The sequence below is a fragment of the Scyliorhinus torazame genome, chromosome 1 (assembly GCF_047496885.1).
Source record: "Scyliorhinus torazame isolate Kashiwa2021f chromosome 1, sScyTor2.1, whole genome shotgun sequence".
In the NCBI taxonomy this organism is placed as follows: Eukaryota; Metazoa; Chordata; class Chondrichthyes; order Carcharhiniformes; family Scyliorhinidae; genus Scyliorhinus; species Scyliorhinus torazame.
The window spans coordinates 146,783,983-146,803,699 of NC_092707.1; the positions used below are offsets into that span (position 1 = coordinate 146,783,983).

General features: G+C 60.2%; 1 protein-coding gene across 1 annotated transcript in view; it reads left to right on the top strand.

Annotated features, from left to right (window-relative positions):
- The first annotated feature begins 14,358 nt into the window (after nt 1-14,358).
- Nucleotides 14,359-19,717, top strand: part of wdtc1 (WD and tetratricopeptide repeats 1) — a 124,752-nt gene continuing 119,393 nt past the window's right edge. The window contains exons 1-2 of the mRNA XM_072500970.1: nt 14,359-14,489; nt 19,455-19,646. Of these exons, the coding sequence (XP_072357071.1) occupies nt 19,599-19,646 (48 nt within the window). The 5' untranslated portion in view covers nt 14,359-14,489; nt 19,455-19,598. The remainder of the gene's footprint in view (nt 14,490-19,454; nt 19,647-19,717) is intronic.

The window sequence follows — 19,717 nt, forward strand, 5'->3', positions numbered from 1 at the left end:
CCAGCTGCAGTGCCATCCGCCATGTGCGACCCGTGGGTGCCACCATCTTTAATTTCAGCCGACACATGTGACCCATGGGGGCCGCCATCGCCGCTGACACACGCCATGCGCGAACCATGGGTGCCGCCATCTTGGACACCATCGCAGATGCCACCCGCCACGCGCGATGCATGGGGGCCGCCATCTTGGGACCACTCTGCAGCCTCCCGGGAGCCCAGCTCACCTGACCGTACGCTGGCCGCCGCTATCTCTGACCGGCCTACCGACTGCCTTCCGATGCTCGCCTCCGTCACACTCGCCGAGTCTCGGCCGCACCATCTCGCGGAGTCCACGATGACCATCCGGGCACGAGATGGCCTGCCTTTTCGACTCCGGGAGCACAGACAGCTTCCTACACCCAGATACAGTAAGGCGTTGCTCCCTCCCCATCCCACACGTGACCCAGAAAATCTCTGTGATGAATGATATCTGTATACACATGTACTTTTAATGCGTAGGCCCCTTTAAGACCGGGTTTGGAACCCTGGGGGACTCCGCCTCCGTATGTAAGGTTACATTCAGTGGGCAGCGTGCAGTGAGCACACTTCTCGGCAGCTGTCTGGTTCTCTGGTAATTAAAGCCTTTGAATTATCTATCTTCTCTCCTGAGTCGTAATTGAGGGTATCTCAATTGAATTACCAGATTACATCAAGATGGACAGCGGTCTAAAGCTGGAGAAGCTCAATTTGGACGCTCGGTCGCCGGAGGCCACTGAAATTTTTAAATACTGGCTCCGGTGCTTTGAGGCCTATCTGAATTCCTCAGAGACTGCAGTAGACGGACCTCGCAAGCTGAGCTTACTACACGCCCGGGTGGGCCACCGACTATCCTCCGTGATCGAGAAAGCTACGACGTACGAAACGGCGGTTGAAATCCTACAGAAGCGCTTCGTAAAGCCGATAAACGAGGTACACGCCAGACATTTGCTCCCGACCTGCCGCCAGCGCTCCGGGGAAACGCTAGATGAATACTTGGAGAGACTCACCGCGCTCGCCAGGAACTGCGAACATAAAGAGATGACGGCAGGGACTTCCGGTTACGGCGATGACCAGCTGAGCCGCACATTTCGGCGGCTCCAGCTCGAACGGACCTTCGGGCTCTTTTAAGAGCCCCAACGGGGAATTTTTTCGGGACGAACCCGGTGTGGGGTGAGGCAACAGGGAGTCCCCCCCCAGCGAAAAAGAAAAATATCGGCGGCGGCGGCCAGATCTCGGAGAATCCTCGAGGACAGCGGCAGAAGAAAGAAAGGAGCAAGATGGCGTCAGGGGGAGCCCAGTCGACATGGGGACCGGACCAAGACGAATTTTTAAGACGGTGTGTGGAGCTGCTAAAAAAGGAGGTGCTGGCCCCGATGCTACAAGCAATTGAGGGGCTTAAGGAGACACAAAAGACCCAGGAGATGGAGCTCCGTGTGGTGGAGCAGAAGGTGACGGACAACGAGGACGAGATCCTGGGCCTAGCGGTCAAAATGCAGACGCATGAGGCGCTCCACAAAAAGTGCATTGAAAGGATTGAAGTCCTAGAAAACAGATCACGGAGAAAGAACCTCCGGATCCTGGGTCTCCTCGAGGGAGTGGAAGGAGCGGACGGCGGGGCTTACGTGAGCACGATGCTACGCTCGCTAATGGGAGCTGAGGCCCCCTCGGGCCCCTTGGAAGTGGAAGGGGCCCATCGGGTCCCTGCGAGGAGACCAAAGGCGGGAGAACCACCTGGGGCGATGATCGTGCGATTTCACCGCTTCAATGACAGAGAGGTGGTTCTGAGATGGGCCAAGAAGGTACGGAGTAGTAGATGGGAGAATGCGGTGGTACGAGTGTACCAGGATTGGAGTGCGGAGGTGGCGAGAAGGAGGGCGAGTTTTAATCGAGCCAAGGGGGTGCTACACAAGAAGAAGGTGAAGTTCGGGATGTTGCAGCCGGCGCGACTGTGGGTCACGCACCGGGAGAGGCATTACTACTTCGAAACAGCGGAAGAAGCATGGACCTTCATTAAAAACGAGAAACTGGATCAAAACTGAGGGACTGATGTTGGAGGGGAAACGACAATGCTGATGTATATAGAGATGTAAATTGGGGAGGGGGGACACTGAGAAATGTGGGCGCCGGTGGGGGGGAAGAAGAGACTCAGGCGGGGGATGGGGAATGGGAGTGGGGCGGCAGAGGGAGCTGCGCCACGAGGGGCGGGACGGCTCTAGAGAACACGGGGTTTATTTTTCTTGTTCCCGCGCCAGAAAGATGATGGCGGGAAGATAGGCGCAAGGTGGATGGGAGTTCCCCACACGGGGGGGGTCAAGGAGAGAGTGGGAGAAGCCGGGGTCAGTTGAAGTCAGCTGACTTTCGGAAGCAATATGGGGGGAGTAGCCATGCTAGATGGGGCGGGGGGGGGGGGGGGGTGGGGGGATAACTGGGTTGCTGCTGCAGAGATCGAAAAGGAACTGGTAAAAGAAAAGGTGGTTGGGGCGGGAATGCGCCGCCTGAGGAACGGGTGGGTGCACGGAACCGGGATGTGGGACTGGCCCAGAGAGGGTGATGGCTAGTCGACAGGGGAGGGGGGCAGGCTGATCACGTGGATCGTGAGAGGCCTAAATGGGCCGATTAAGAGGGCCCGAGTGTTCGCGCACTTAGAAGGACTGAAGGCAGACGTGGCCATGCTTCAGGAGACGCACCTGAAGGTGGCGGACCAAGTTAGGTTAAGGAAAGGATGGGTGGGACAGGCGTTCCACTCAGGGCTGGATACAAAGAATAGAGAGGTGGCCATACTGGTGGGGAAACGGGTGTCATTGGAGGCTAGGAATATTGTAGCAGACAGCGGTGGTAGATATGTGATGGTGAGTGGCAGACTGCAGGGAATGGAGGTCGTTTTGGTTAATGTATGTGCCCCGAATTGGGATGATGCGGGATTTATGAAGCGGATGCTGGGACGTATCCCGGACCTGGAGGTAGGAAACCTGATAATGGGGGGGGGGGGGGGGGGGGGGGGGGGGGGGGGGCTTCAACACCGTGCTGGACCCAGGGTTAGATAGATCTAGATCTAGGACCGGAAGAAGGCCGGCAGCGGCCAAGGTGCTTAGGGGGTTTATGGACCAAATGGGGGGAGTGGATCCGTGGCGATTTGTTAGGCCGCTGGCCAAAGAGTTCTCCTTCTTCTCCCATGTCCACAAGGTATACTCCCGGATAGATTTCTTTGTTTTGGGAAGGTCACTGATTTCGAGGTGGAAGGAACTGAGTACTCAGCTATAGCTGTTTCAGATCATGCCCCACACTGGGTGGACCTGGAATTAGGAGAAGAGAGGGAGCAGCGTCCACTCTGGCGACTGGATGTGGGATTATTGGCGGATGAGGGAGTGTGTGGAAGAGTGCGGGGGTGTATCGAAAGGTACCTGGAGGCCAATGACGACGGGGAGGTCCAAGTGGGAGTAGTATGGGAAGCACTAAAAGCGGTGGTCAGGGGGGAGCTGATCTCCATCAGGGCCCACAAGGGGAAAACAGAGGCCAAGGAAAGGGAAAGACTACTGGGGGAGATTTTGAGGGTAGATAATAAATATGCGGAGGCCCCGGATGGAGGACTCTACAGGGAGAGGCGACGACTCCAGACGGAGTTCGACCTTCTGACCACTAGGAGGGCGGAGGTGCTGTGGAGGAAGGCACAGGGGATGAGATATGAATATGGGGAAAAGGCGAGACACCTGTTGGACCACCAGCTGCGAAAGAGGACAGCGGCGAGGGAGATAGGGGGAATTAGGGATGAAATGGGAGCCACGGTGCGGAGAGCAGGGAAGATAAACGAGGTGTTTAAGACCTTTTACGAGAGACTATATAGGTCCCAACCCCCAGAGGGAAAAGAGGGGATGCAGCAGTTTTTGGACCAATTAAGGTTCCCGAGGGTGGAGGAGCAAGAGGTGGAAGGCCTGGGGGCACCAATTGGGGTGGACGAGGTTACCAAAGGGCTGGGGAACATGCAGGCAGGGAAGGCTCCGGGACAAGATGGGTTCCCGGTGGAATTCTATAGAAAATATGTGGACTTGTTGGCCCCGCTGCTGGTAAGGACCTTTAACGAGGCCAGAGAAGGGGGGACCCTACCCCCGACAATGTCGGAGGCGACGATATCGCTAATCTTGAAGCGAGATAAAGATCCGCTGCAATGTGGGTCATATAGGCCTATCTCGCTGCTAAATGTGGATGCCAAGTTGCTGGCAAAGGTGTTGGCAACGAGGATAGAGGACTGTGTCCCGGGGGTGGTGCACGAAGACCAGGCAGGGTTCGTAAAGGGGAGACAACTAAATGTCAACGTGCGACGGCTATTAGGGGTGATAATGATGCCCCCAGCAGAGGGGGAGGCAGAGATAGTGGCGGCAATGGATGCAGAGAAGGCATTTGATAGGGTGGAGTGGGAGTATCTATGGGAGGTGCTGAGGAGGTTCGGGTTCGGGGAGGGGTTTGTCAGCTGGGTTAAACTCCTATATGGGGCCCCAACGGCAAGTGTGGTCACAAATTGGCAAAGGTCGGAGTATTTTCGACTACACAGGGGAACAAGACAGGGAAGCCCATTGTCCCCATTACTGTTCGCGCTGGCAATTGAACCACTAGCCATAGCGCTGAGAGACTCCAGAAAATGTAGAGGGGTGATTAGAGGGGGAGAGGAACACCGAGTGTCACTACTGCGGTATGTGACGGACCCAGTGGGGGGGATGACAGAGGTTACGCAGATATTGAGGGAGTTTGGAGATTTCTCGGGATATAGGCTTAACATGGGAAAGAGTGAGCTTTTTGTGATACACCCTGGGGACCAGAGTAGAGGGATAGATGGCCTACCACTAAGGAGAGTGGAAAGAAACTTCCGATACCTGGGGATTCAGATAGCCAGGAGTTGGGGAACCTTACACAGACTCAATCTGACTCGAAACATCACGAGCTTCGTGTGGGCAGGGAAGGCCCCGAGGGTAAGGAGGGGGTTCCTACAATGTAGCAGAGTCAGAGGGGGACTGGCGTTGCCGAATTTGGGTGATTACTATTGGGCCGCCAACGTGGCGATGATTCGTAAGTGGATGATGGAGGGAGAGGGAGCGGCGTGGAAAAGGCTGGAGATGGCGTCCTGCAAAGGAACGAGCTTAAAAGCGCTGGTGACGGCGCCACTACCGCTCTCCCCAAAAATCTTTACCACAAACCCAGTGGTGGCGGCAACATTAAGTATCTGGGGGCAATGGAGGCGACAGAGGGGTGTGCTGGGAGCCTCAGTGTGGTCCCCGATCAGGAACAACTATAGGTTTGCCCCAGGGAGGCTGGACGGAGGATTCCAGAGCTGGCACCGGGCAGGAATCAGGAGAGTGGGAGACTTATTTATAGATGGGACTTTGCGAGTTTGGGAGCGCTTGAGGAAAAGTATGAGCTGCCCCTGGGAAATTTCTTTAGATATATGCAGGTGAGAGCGTTTACGAGACAACTGGTGAGGGAATATCCACTGCTCCCGACACAGGGGATCCAGGACAGGGTGCTTTCGGGGGTGTGGGTCGGGGAGGGCAAAGTGTCAGAGATTTACCGGGAGATGAGAGAAGAGGGGAGGAGCTGGTGGACGAACTGAAGGTAAAATGGGAAGAAGAGCTCGGGGAGGAGATTGAGGAGGGTTTGTGGGCTGATGCCCTAAGCAGGGTAAATTCCTCTTCCTCGTGTGCCAGGCTTAGCCTGATCCAATTTAAGGTGCTGCATAGAGCACACATAACGGGAGCAAGGTTGAGCAGGTTCTTCGGAGTGGAGGACAAGTGTGGGCGGTGCGGGGGAAGCCCGGCGAACCACACACATATGTTTTGGTTGTGTCCGGCACTGGAGGGGTATTGGAGGGGAGTGACGGGAGTGATCTCGAAGGTGGTGAAGGTCCGGGTCAAGCCAGGCTGGGGGTTAGCTATATTTGGAGTAGCGGATGAGCCGGGAGTGCAGGATGCGAAAGAGGCCGATGTCGTGGCCTTTGCGTCCCTAGTAGCCCGGCGTAGGATTTTACTCATGTGGAAGGAAGCAAAACCCCCGGACTGGAGGCCTGGATAAACGATATGGCGGGGTTCATAAAACTAGAGCGGATGAAGTTTACGCTGAGAGGATCGGCTCAAGGGTTCACCAGACGGTGGCAACCGTTCCTCGACTACCTAGCGGAACGTTAGGGGGAAGATAGATGGCCAGCAGCAGCAACCCAGGGGGGGAGGGGGGGGGGTAAATTGTTTGTGTTTTTAGAGGGGGAGAGGGAGTGGGGGGAGCATTACTTTGTGTTATTTGGTTAGTTTACTATGTTAGTTAAACAATGTTATATAGCAGTTATCATGTTACCATTTTTGTTAATTTGTAAGGGAAAAAATTGTGTTTGAAAACTTTAATAAAATATATATTTTTTTAAAAAGAGGTGACGGCAGAAGTCCACATGAACTTACATATTCGTGATGCTTTCGTGTCCGGTATCCGATCCACGTACATCCGGCAGCGGCTCCTAGAAGACGAAGCGAAGGACCTCCAAGGCACGGTAACGCTCGCCTCTTTCCTGGAAGCGGCCCACCATAATCTCCGCACGTACTCCGCGGACCTTGCGAACCCCTCTCGACCCCCTCCAGACTCGGCCACGCTTCAGGCCTGCGCCGTGCGGCGACCTGCTCACACCGGGGGCCCCCCATGCTATTTCTGTGGCCAAGGCCAGCACTCATGGCAGCATTGCCCGGTCCGCTCCGCTATCTGCAACGAATGCGGAAAGAAGGGCACTTTGCGAAGGTCTGCCTGGCTGGGCCCAAAGGCCAGGACCAAAAGTTTCATCGGGCCCAGAAATCGAATTCCCGGGACCACAGGCCCCGCAACGCGACTGCGCGGCAGCCGGACACGCCTACTTCCGACGCATCATCGGCCTCGTGCGAGTCATGGGGGAGGCCATCTTGGCGGCGGCCATCTTCAAAACTCAAAACGTGCGACCGACGGTGGCGGCCATTTTGCGAGTCCGATTCGACCGAGGACTCTGACTGCCCGCAACTAGGAGCGATCACGCTCGATCAATCTCGGCCGAAGCACCTGCGAAACTCAATGATGCAGGTTCAAATCAACGGCCGCGACACCCCCTGCCTTTTTGACTCCGGCAGCACGGAGAGTTTTATCCATCCAGACACGGTAAGATGCTGCTCCCTGCGCACCTATCCTGCCTCCCAAACTATCGCCCTCGCATCTGGGTCTCATTCGGTCCAAATCACGAGGTATTGTGTCGCGAACCTCGGTATTCAAGGCGCCAAATACGCCCGTTTTAAACTTTATGTCCTGCTGCTGCTCCTGCCCCCTGCTGCTCGGTCTGGACTTTCAGTGCAGCCACCGGAGCCTGACCCTGAAGTTCGGCGGACCACCCCTGACCCCGCTCACGGTATGTAGCCTGGTGACACTCAAAGTTGCACCAACCCCCCTTTTCGCGAACCTCACACCCGACTGTAAGCCCGTTGCCACCAGGAGTCGGCGGTACAGTGCACAAGACATGACTTTCATCAAGTCAGAGGTTCAGCGGCTACCAAAAGAAGGGGTCATAGAGGCGAGCAACAGCCCTTGGAGGGCACAAGTACTGGTAGTCCGCTCCGGAGAAAAACAACATATGGTGGTGGACTATAGTCAGACCATAAACCGCTTTACGCAACTCGATGCGTACCCACTTCCCCGCAAAGCAGAAATGGTGAACCAAATCGCCCAGAATAGAGTATTCTCCACGGTCGACCTAAAATCTGCCTATCATCAACTCCCTATCCGCCCAGAGGACCACCCCTATACGGCCTTCGAAGCAGCCGGTCGGCTCTTCCACTTCCTCAGGGTCCCCTTTGGTGTCACAAACGGAGTCTCCGTTTTCCAAAGGGCGATGGATCAAATGGTGGACCAGTACGGCTTACGGGCTACATACCCGTACATGGACAACGTCACCATCTGCGGCCATGACCAGCAGGACCATGACGAAAACCTGAGGAAGCTCATCCAGACCGCCCGGGCCCTCAATCTGACATACAGTAAAGAGAAATGCGTGTTCCACACAACCCGGCTAGCCATCCTCGGGCTACGTCGTGGAAAATGGGGTCCTAGGCCCAGACCCCGACCGCATGCGCCCCCTTAAGGAACTTTCCCTCCCCCATAGCCTCAAGGCACTCAAACGGTGCCTGGGGTTCTTCTCCTATTCCGCCCAGTGGGTCCCCAGATATGCGGACAAAGCCCGTCCACTCATTAAGACCACGGTTTTTCCCCTGACGGCTGAGGCTCAGTCGGCCTTCAGTCGCATCAAGGCCAATATCATCAAGGCCGCCATGCACGCGGTGGACAAAACTATTCCCTTCCAGGTAGAAAGTCACGCATCAGACGTCGCCCTGGCTGCTACCCTCAACCAGACGGGCAGACCAGTAGCGTTCTTCTCCCGAACCCTCACCGCCTCGGAAATTCAACACTCTGCAGTCGAGAAGGAGGCACAAGTCATAGCGGTGGCCGTACGGCACTGGAGGCACTACATAGCCAGTAGGAGGTTCGCCCTCGTCACCGACCAACGGTCGGTCACCTTTATGTTCGATAACGCACAAAGGGGCAAAATAAAGAATGATAGAATTCTGAGGTGGAGGATCGAACTCTCCACCTACACGTACAATATTACATAGTCCGGGGAAGCTCAACGAGTCCCCAGATGCCCTGTCCCACGGCACGTGCGCCAAAGCTCAAAAAGACCGCCTGAGGGCCATCCACGATGACCTCTGCCAAACGGGGGTCACCCGGCTTGCCCATTTCATCAAGTCCCGCAACCTACCTTACTCCACCGAGGAGGTCAAGGCCATGACCAAGGCTTGCCAGATCTGTGCGGAGTGCAAACCGCACTTCTATCGACCAGACAAGGCTGGCCTGGTAAAGGCCTTTGGGCCCTTTGAGCGACTAAGCATGGACTTCAAAGGGCCCCTCCCGTCCACCAACCGCAACAGTTATTTCCTCACTGTCATCGATGAATTCTCCCGTTTCCCCTTCGCTGTTCCCAGCCCCGATATGACCTCGGCCTCCGTAATCAAGGCACTGCACAGCATCTTCACGCTGTTTGGTTTCCCCACTTATATCCACAGCGACCGGGGTACATCATTCATGAGCGATGAGCTGCGTCGATATCTGCTCAACAAGGGCATCGCCTCGAGCAGAACGACCAGTTATAACGAGCGGGGAAACGGGCAGGTGGAGAGGGAGAACGCGACAGTTTGGAAGGCTGTCCTTCTAGCCCTACGGTCAAGAAGTCTCCCAATCGCCTACCCGATGTCCTACACTCCATTAGGTCGCTCCTCTGTACGGCCACGAACGAGACCCCTCACAACCGTTTGTTTGTCTTCCCCAGGAAGTCCACCTCTGGTGTCTCGCTTCCACGTTGGCTGATGACTCCAGGACCAGTTCTACTCCGGAGGCACGTGAGGAGCCATAAGACAGATCCGCTGGTCGAGAGGGTCCAACTGCTACACGCAAACCCTCAATACGCCTACATCGAGCACCCCGACGGCAGGCAGGACACCGTTTCCCTGCGAGACCTGGCACCCGCTGGCTCGCCCTTCTACCGACCCTCCCCTCCCCGCACCGGCTGTCGACTCCGTCAGCGCCCCCCCCATAGCGTCCCCCTCCCCCCAGCTGGCGCCGGCACCAATCACCCTAGTCACCCCGGATACCCCCCCTGCTCCAACGCGGACAAAGGCTCAGACAACCGTGATCACGGATATACCACCACCGAGGACGACCGTATCCACCTCACCACCACCGGAACTGAGAAGGTCGACACGGGCAATCAGACCACCCAAAAGACTGAACTTGTAAGTCCACTTCACCCCCGACGGACTATGCGTTTTTTTTTAAACAGGGGGTGAATGTGATGAATGATATCTGTATACACATGTACCTTTAATGCCTAGGCCCCTTTAAGACCGGGTTTGGGCCCCTGGGGGTCTCCGCCGCCGGCTCCACCCCCAGGGAACTGTATATAAGGTTACATTCAGTAGGCAGCGTGCAGTGAGCACACTTCTCGGCAGCTGTCTGGTTCTCTGGTAATTAAAGCCTTTGAATTATCTGTCTTCTCTCCTGAGTCGTAATTGAGGGTATCTCAATCTCCCTGGCTTCCGGATCCCATGCAGTAGAAATCCGGGGGCACTGTGTTGCGACCCTTACTGTACAAGGCGTAGAGTACACTAACTTTAGACTCTACTCCCTCCCCCATCTCTGCGCTGCCCTATTACAGGGACCGACTTCCAGTGCCATCTCCAGAGCCTTACCTTAAGGTTCGACAGACCCCTGCCCCCCCCCATCACCGTCTGTAGCCTCACGACCCTTAAGGTCGCCCCACCCTCCCTCTTTGAAAACCTCACCCCGGACTGTAGGCCCGTCGCTACCAGAAGCAGACGCTACAGTGCCCAGGACAGGGCCTTCATCAGGTCAGAGGTCCAGCGACTACTGCGAGAGGGGATCATTGAGGCTAACAACAGCCCCTGGATAGCCCAAGTGGTGGTCGTCAAGACTGGGGAGAAGCACCGGATGGTCATCGATTACAGCCAGACCATTAACCGGTACACGCAGCTCGATGCTAACCCCCTCCCCCGCATATCTGACATGGTCAATCAGATTGTGCAGTAACGAGTCTTCTCCACAGTCGACTTGAAGTCCGTGTACCACCAGCTCCCTATCCGCCCGGAGGACTGCCAATACACTGCCTTCGAGGCAGATGGCCGCCTCTACCACTTCCTCAGGGTCCCGTTCGGTGTCACCAACGGGGTCTCGGTCTTCCAAAGAGAAATGGACCAAATGGTTGACCAGTACGGGCTGCGGGCCACGTTCCCGTACCTAGACAACGTCACCATCTGTGGCCATGACCAGCAGGACCATGACGAGAACCTCTGGCGCTTCCTCCACACCGCAAAACTCTTGAACCTAACCTATAATAGAGAGAAATGCGTCTTCCGCACAACCCGCCTAGCCATCCTCGGCTACATCGTGGAACATGGAGTCCTAGGGCCCGACCCCGACCGCATGCGCCCTCTCCTGGAACTCCCCCTTCCCCACTGCCCCAAGGCCCTGATGATATGCCTGGGGTTCTTCTCGTACTATGCCCAGTGGGTCCCCAACTGTGCGGACAAGGCCCGTCCACTGATCAAATCCGCCATTTTTCCCCTGACAGCTGAGGCCCGACTGGCAGATATTGCCAAAGCCGCGATGCACGCTGTGGCCGAGTCCATTGCTTTCCAAGTGGAGAGCGATGCATCGGACTTTGCTCTGGCCGCTACACTCAACCAGGCGGGCAGGCCCGTGGCTTTCTTCACCCCTACCCTCCATGCCTCCGAAATTCAACACTCCTCCGTCGAAAAGGAAGCCCAAGCCATTGAAGAAACTGTGAGACATTGGAGGCATTGCCTGGCCGGCAGGCGATTCACTCTCCTCACTGACCAACGGTCGGTTGCCTTCATGTTCAATAACACACAGCGGGGTAAGATCAAGAATGACAAGATTCTGAAGTGGAGAATCGAGCTCTCCACCGACAGCTATGATATCTTGTATTGACCCGGGAAGCTCAATGAGCCCCCAGGTGCCCTCTCCCGCGGTACATGTGCCAGCGCACAGGTAGACCGACTGTGGGCCCTCCACAATGACCTCTGTCACACGGGGGTCACCCGCTTTTTCCACTTCGTCAAGGCTCGCAACCTGCCTTACTCCATCAAGGAGGTCAGGTCCGTGACCAGTGACTGCCAGGTCTGCGCGGAGTGCAAACCGCACTTCCATCGGCCAGACAGAGCACATCTGGTAAAGGCCTCCCGGCCCTTGAGCGCCTCAGCATGGAGTTCAAACGGCTCCTCCCCTCCACTGACTGTAACGTGTACTCCCTCAACATTGTTGACGAGTACTCAAGTTTCCCCTTCGCCATCCCCAGCTCTGACATGACCTCTGCCTCCGTTATCAAGGCCCTGCACAGTCTATTCACCCTGTTCGGGTTCCCCGCCTACATCCACAGTGATCGGGGCTCCTCCTTTATGAGCGATGAGTTGCATCAGTTCCTGCTCAGCAACGGCATCGTCTCCAGCAGGACGATCAGCTATAACCCCCGGGGAAACGGACAGGCGGAGAGGGAGAGCGCGACAGTCTGGAAGGCCGTCCTTCTGGCCCTACGGTTGAAAAGTCTCCCAGTCTCCCACTGGCAGGAGGTCCTCCCCGATGTGCTCCACTCCATCCGGTCGCTCCTGTGTACAGCCACCAATGAGACTCCTCACGAACGTATGTTTGCCTTCCCCAGGAAATCCACCTCCGGGGTCCCGTTTCTGTCCTGGCTGACAGTCCCGGGGCCCGTCCTTTTCCGGAAGCATGTGAGGTGCGATAAAACCGACCCCCTTTTCGAGAAGGTCCTGGTGCTCCATGCAAACCCCCAATATGCCTACGCGGCACACCAGGACGGGCGGTAGGACACGGTCTCCCTTCGGGATTTGGCACTTGCAGGTTCCCCGGCGACCATCACCACCACCCCCCACCCTACACCGTCTTCCCCCACCTCTGCCCACCTCCCTCATGAGCTGACACCCACAGGCCCACCGGGACAAGCACCACCACCTCTGCCCATACACCACCCCCCCCCTTCGCCGACTCAACATCTGGGTGAAGAAGACAGCACGCTCCCGGACGCGCAGGTCTCGACACTGGCGCCCACACCACAGCCGGGACTGAAGCGATCACGGCGGAAGGTCAAGGCCCCCCGACAGACTTGACCTTTAAGACCACTTCACCCCGCCAGACTCCTTTTTTTAAACAGGGGGTGAATGTGGTAAACCACTTTATTGCATTATATGTATTGTATTGTATTGTGCGTGCTTATGCATGCCTGGGCTTGTCCAGGCTGGCTCCGCCTGTGGCTCCTCCCCTCGGGCTTATGTATAAAGGTGGCAAGTCTCCGCCTCTGACCCAGTTCGGGTCCAGAGGCAGGAGGCTTGCTGTTTAGTGTATTAAAGCCTCAGTTACATTCATCACTCGTTGTGTGTTATTGATGGTGTATCAAGTGTTAATGTGAAAATTCAAAATGTCCAATTCACCTAACAGCATGTCTTTCGGGACTTGTAGGAGGGAACTGGAGCGCCTGGAGGAAACCCACGCAGACACGGGGAGAATGTGCAAACACCATACGAACAGTAACCCGGGGCTGGGATCGATCCCGGGTCCGCAGCTCCATGAGGCAGCAGTGCTAACCACTATGCCACCATGCGCATGTTCAAAAATCTCTGAAACAGCAGGTCATGCAGATAAGGTGGTTAAGAAGGCATATTTGCCTTTATTAACCAAGGTGCAGAATATAAGAGCAGGGAGGCTATGATGGAGCTGTGTAAAACGCTGGTTGGACCACAGCTGGCTCACTGTGTGCAGTTTGGTTGCCACACTATAGGATGTGATTGTGCTAGACTGGGTGCAGAGGAGATTCACCAGGCTGTTGCCTGGCTGTAGAGTTTCAGCTACCAAGAGAGACTGGGTAGGTTGGGGTTGTTTGCCTTGGAGCAGAGAAGGCTGAGGGGGGACCTGATTGAGGTGTATAAAATTATCAGGATGTGGAGATGCCGGCGTTGGACTGGGGTGAGCACAGTAAGAAGTCTGACAACACCAGGTTAAAGTCCAACAGGTTTGTTTCAAACACTAGCTTTCGGAGTGCAGCTCCTTCCTCAGGTGAAAATTATCAGGGGCATAGATAGGGTGGATTGGAAGGAGCTTTTCCCTGTAGCGGAGGGGCAATAAACAGGTGGGAGGTGGCATAGATTTAAGGTAAAGGGCAGGATTAGAGGAGATGTGAAGTAAAGCTTTTTCACCCAAAGGGTGTTTGGAATCGAGAACTCACTACCTGGAAGGCTGGAAGAGGAAGTAGAGGCGGGAACCCTGACAACATTTAAGTATTTGGATGAGCATTGAAATGAACAGCATACAAGACTAAGGGCCAGGTGCTGGAAAATGGGATTAGAGTAGATTGGTGCGAGATGGTTGGCGTGGACACGATAGGATGAAGGGCCTTTCTGTGCTGTTAAAAACTCTCTCAATCCTGGAATTATGAATCACCGAGGTTCAAATCCTGTAATCCAGTTCTGCTTTCTCTGGGATCCGGTCCGAGGATCCAGCTCCAGGCATTCTGGGATCCAGTCCCGGTTTCCATGGTTTCCACTGTTCCAAACTTCATTTCCCAGGATGCCTCTGGCCCCGCCCACTCATGATGTGTGCAGGACGGCTCCATAGCCACTGTGATTGGTCAGAGCTAGTTGTTTGGGGGCGGGGTCCCGACACCTATTGGATGGGGCTACCGTCACTCAATGTGTGGTGGGCGGGGCGAGCGTGGTGACGCAATTTGTGTGCGCGGAGAGCGGCCTAGCGGAGCCGAGACCGGGGACCGGCCTGACTGGGGTAAACGCGCACTAAGCGGCTACATGGAGGCGGTTACAGAAGCGGCAGGTAAGACTGGCGGTTCCGTTCCGCGGGTCACTGTCACCAAGTGATCTCCAGCAGAACGCAAGGCAGTGGCCTGCCACCGGTCTCTGGGTCCAGGACGGTGAGCGGTGATTGCTTGCGGCCCAACAGAGCTGCCAGGAATGGGAAGGGTTCCATGGCACCCCCCTCTTTCCCCCCCCCCCCCCCAATCCCCCGTGTCAACCCCCCCCCCATCCACCGTGTCAACACCCCCCCCCCATCCCCCGTGTCAACCCCCCCCCATCCACCGTGTCAACCCCCCCCATCCACCGTGTCAACCCCCCCCATCCCCCGTGTCAACCCCCCCCCCCCCCATCCCCCGTGTCAACCCCCCCCCCATCCCCCGTGTCAACCCCCCCCCCATCCCCCGTGTCAACCCCCCCCCATCCCCCGTGTCAACCCCCCCCCATCCCCCGTGTCAACCCCCCCCATCCCCCGTGTCAACACCCCCCCCCCCAATCCCCCGTGTCAACCCCCCCCCCATCCCCCGTGTCAACACCCCCCCCATCCCCCGTGTCAACCCCCCCCCATCCCCCGTGTCAACCCCCCCCCATCCCCCGTGTCAACCCCCCCCCCCATCCCCCGTGTCAACCCCCCCCATCCCCCGTGTCAACCCCCCCCCATCCCCCGTGTCAACACCCCCCCCCAATCCCCCGTGTCAACCCCCCCCCCATCCCCCGTGTCAACACCCCCCCCAATCCCCCGTGTCAACCCCCCCACCCCCCGTGTCAACCCCCCTCCCCATCCCCCGTGTCAACCCCTCCACCCCCCGTGTCAACCGCCCCCCATCCCCCGTGTCAACCCCCCCCATCCCCGTGTCAACCCCCCCACCCCCCGTGTCAACCCCCCCCCCACCCCCCGTGTCAACCCCCCCCCCACCCCCCGTGTCAACCCCCACCCCCCGTGTCAACCCCCTCCCCCCACCCCCCGTGTCAACCCCCTCCCCCCACCCCCCGTGTCAACCCCCTCCCCCCACCCCCCGTGTCAACCCCCTCCCCCCACCCCCCGTGTCAACCCCCTCCCCAGCCCCGGTGTCAACCCCCCTCCCCAGCCCCGGTGTCAACCCCCCTCCCCAGCCCCGGTGTCAACCCCCCTCCCCAGCCCCGGTGTCAACCCCCCTCCCCAGCCCCGGTGTCTACCCCCCTCCCCAGCCCCGGTGTCAACCCCCCTCCCCAGCCCCGGTGTCAACCCCCCTCCCCAGCCCCGGTGTCAACCCCCCTCCCCAGCCCCGGTGTCAACCCCCCTCCCCAGCCCCGGTGTCAACCCCCCTCCCCAGCCCCGGTGTCAACCCCCCTCCCCAGCCCCGGTGTCAACCCCCCTCCCCAGCCCCGGTGTCAACCCCCCTCCCCAGCCCCGGTGTCAACCCCCCTCCCCAGCCCCGGTGTCAACCCCCCTCCCCAGCCCCGGTGTCAACCCCCCTCCCCAGCCCCGGTGTCAACCCCCCTCCCCAGCCCCCGTGTCAACCTCCCTCCCCAGCCCCCGTGTCAACCCCCCTCCTCAGCCCCCGTGTCAACCTCCCTCCCCAGCCCCCGTGTCAACACCCCCCTCCCCAGCCCCCGTGTCAACCCCCCTCCCCAGCCCCCGTGTCAACCCCCCTCCCCAGCCCCCGTGTCAACCCCCCTCCCCAGCCCCGGTGTCAACCCCCCTCCCCAGCCCCGGTGTCAACCCCCCTCCCCAGCCCCGGTGTCAACCCCCCTCCCCAGCCCCGGTGTCAACCCCCCTCCCCAGCCCCGGTGTCAACCCCCCTCCCCAGCCCCGGTGTCAACCCCCCTCCCCAGCCCCGGTGTCAACCCCCCTCCCCAGCCCCGGTGTCAACCCCCCTCCCCAGCCCCGGTGTCAACCCCCCTCCCCAGCCCCGGTGTCAACCCCCCTCCCCAGCCCCGGTGTCAACCCCCCTCCCCAGCCCCGGTGTCAACCACCCCCCCAGCCCCCGTGTCAACCACCCCCCCAGCCCCCGTGTCAACCACCCCCCCAGCCCCCGTGTCAACCACCCCCCCAGCCCCCGTGTCAACCACCCCCCCAGCCCCCGTGTCAACCACCCCCCCAGCCCCCGTGTCAACCACCCCCCCAGCCCCCGTGTCAACCACCCCCCCAGCCCCCGTGTCAACCACCCCCCCAGCCCCCGTGTCAACCACCCCCCCAGCCCCCGTGTCAACCACCCCCCCAGCCCCGTGTCAACCACCCCCCCAGCCCCCGTGTCAACCACCCCCCCAGCCCCCGTGTCAACCACCCCCCGTGTCAACCACCCCCCCAGCCCCCGTGTCAACCACCCCCCCAGCCCCCGTGTCAACCACCCCCCCAGCCCCCGTGTCAACCACCCCCCCAGCCCCCGTGTCAACCACCCCCCCAGCCCCCGTGTCAACCACCCCCCCAGCCCCCGTGTCAACCACCCCCCCAGCCCCCGTGTCAACCACCCCCCCAGCCCCCGTGTCAACCACCCCCCCAGCCCCCGTGTCAACCACCCCCCCAGCCCCCGTGTCAACCACCCCCCGTGTCAACCACCCCCCCAGCCCCCGTGTCAACCACCCCCCCAGCCCCCGTGTCAACCACCCCCCCAGCCCCCGTGTCAACCACCCCCCCAGCCCCCGTGTCAACCACCCCCCCAGCCCCCGTGTCAACCACCCCCCCAGCCCCCGTGTCAACCACCCCCCCAGCCCCCGTGTCAACCACCCCCCCAGCCCCCGTGTCAACCACCCCCCCAGCCCCCGTGTCAACCACCCCCCCAGCCCCCGTGTCAACCACCCCCCCAGCCCCCGTGTCAACCACCCCCCCAGCCCCCGTGTCAACCACCCCCCCAGCCCCCGTGTCAACCACCCCCCCAGCCCCCGTGTCAACCACCCCCCCAGCCCCCGTGTCAACCACCCCCCCCAGCCCCCGTGTCAACCACCCCCCCCAGCCCCTGTGTCAACCACCCCCCCAGCCCCCGTGTCAACCACCCCCCCAGCCCCCGTGTCAACCACCCCCCCCAGCCCCCGTGTCAACCACCCCCCCCCAGCTCCCGTGTCAACCACCCCCCCCAGCCCCCGTGTCAACCACCCCCCCCCAGCCCCCGTGTAAACCACCCCCCCCAGCCCCCGTGTAAACCACCCCCCCAGCCCCCGTGTAAACCACCCCCCCCAGCCCCCGTGTCAACCACCCCCCCCAGCCCCCGTGTCAACCACCCCCCCCAGCCCCCGTGTCAACCACCCCCCCAGCCCCCGTGTCAACCACCCCCCCAGCCCCCGTGTCAACCACCCCCCCAGCCCCCGTGTCAACCACCCCCCCAGCCCCCGTGTCAACCACCCCCCCAGCCCCCGTGTCAACCACCCCCCCCAGCCCCCGTGTCAACCACCCCCCCAGCCCCCGTGTCAACCACCCCCCCAGCCCCCGTGTCAACCACCCCCCCAGCCCCCGTGTCAACCACCCCCCCAGCCCCCGTGTCAACCACCCTCCCGGCCCCCGTGTCGACCCGCCCTCCCGGCCCCCCCCTGTGTCGACCCGCCCTCCCGCCCCCCCCCCTGTGTCGACCCGCCCTCCCGCCCCCCCCCTGTGTCGACCCGCCCTCCCGCCCCCCCCCCTGTGTCGACCCGCCCTCCCGCCCCCCCCCCGTGTCGACCCGCCCTCCCGCCCCCCCCCCCCGTGTCGACCCGCCCTCCCGGCCCCCCCCGTGTCGACCCGCCCTCCCGGCCCCCCCCGTGTCGACCCGCCCTCCCGGCCCCCCCCGTGTCGACCCGCCCTCCCGGCCCCCCCCGTGTCGACCCGCCCTCCCGGCCCCCCCCGTGTCGACCCGCCCTCCCGGCCCCCCCCGTGTCGACCCGCCCTCCCGGCCCCCCCCGTGTCGACCCGCCCTCCCGCCCCCCCCCCCCCCGTGTCGACCCGCCCTCCCGCCCCACCCCCCCCCCGTGTCGACCCGCCCCCCCGGCCCCCCCCCCCCGTGTCGACCCGCCCTCCCGGCCCCCCCCCCCCCCCGTGTCGACCCGCCCTCCCGGCCCCCCCCCCCCCCCCCCCGTGTCGACCCGCCCTCCCGGCCCCCCCCCGTGTCGACCCGCCCTCCTGGCCCCCCCCCGTGTCGACCCGCCCTCCCGGCCCCCCCCCCCCCCCCCGTGTCGACCCGCCCTCCCGGCCCCCCCCGTGTCGACCCGCCCTCCCGGCCCCCCCCGTGTCGACCCGCCCTCCCGGCCCCCCCCGTGTTGACCCGCCCTCCCGGCCCCCCCCGTGTCGACCCGCCCTCCTGGCCCCCCCCCCCCCCCCGTGTCGACCCGCCCTCCCGGCCCCCCCCGTGTCCACGCACCCCGGCACCCCCCCGTGTCCACGCACCCCGGCGCCCCCTCGTGTCCTCACCCTTTTTCCAGCCCCTCTGTCCCCCTGTCGAACCCCCCCTCCCCGCCCCCCTGTCGTCCCCACTGCCCCTCCCCTTCGTCGTTGTGGCTCCCCAAGCCACCCTGTCCCCCTCGCCATGGCTCCCCAAGCCACCCTGTCCCCCTCGCCATGGCTCCCCCAAGCCCCCCCCAACCACCTTGTCGTCTCGCCATGCCCGCCCCCTCGCCCTTGCGTGGCACCATTTTTTAAATTTAGAGTAGCCAATTATTTTTATTTTTCTTATTAAGGAGCAAATTAGCACGGCCAATCCACCTAACCAGCACATCTTTGGTTATGGGGGTGAAACCCATGCAGACACGGAGAGAATGTGCAAACTCCACACGGACAGGACCCGGGGCTGGGCGCTGGCACCATATTATCACAATGCATTACTAAAACCTGTATCATTGGGCAATGTTTTGATCACCTGTTCGAATACCTAATTTGGCATACTCCCAGTTTTCACCTGATAATGCTGCTATAAAGTACCTTGGGAAGTTTATTTTACATTAAAGGTGCAATATGAATGCAAATTATTGTTGTTTGTGAAGGGTGCTGCTCTCCACTGATTCCAGGATTGTTATTTTAGGTCACCTGCTGTTTTTTTTTCAGATTCCTATGTTGTGTGCTGTTCCTTGCCAGGATTAAATGTGGGCTATTTCTATATTTCTGCTCTCTGTGTAAAGCCTGGTGGTGAGCTACAGCACGGCTAGAGGCAACAGAAAATTTATCCTGTGACCTTCTAAACTGAGAGCAATGGAGCCGCTTAACATAACCAGGGACATCATCCAGCGGCAGATAAAGGTACCAATTATTTCCCAAGACTCCTCCCTGGCACATGCTGGCAGTGGTAGCTGCTTCAGAGAGAGGAGGGA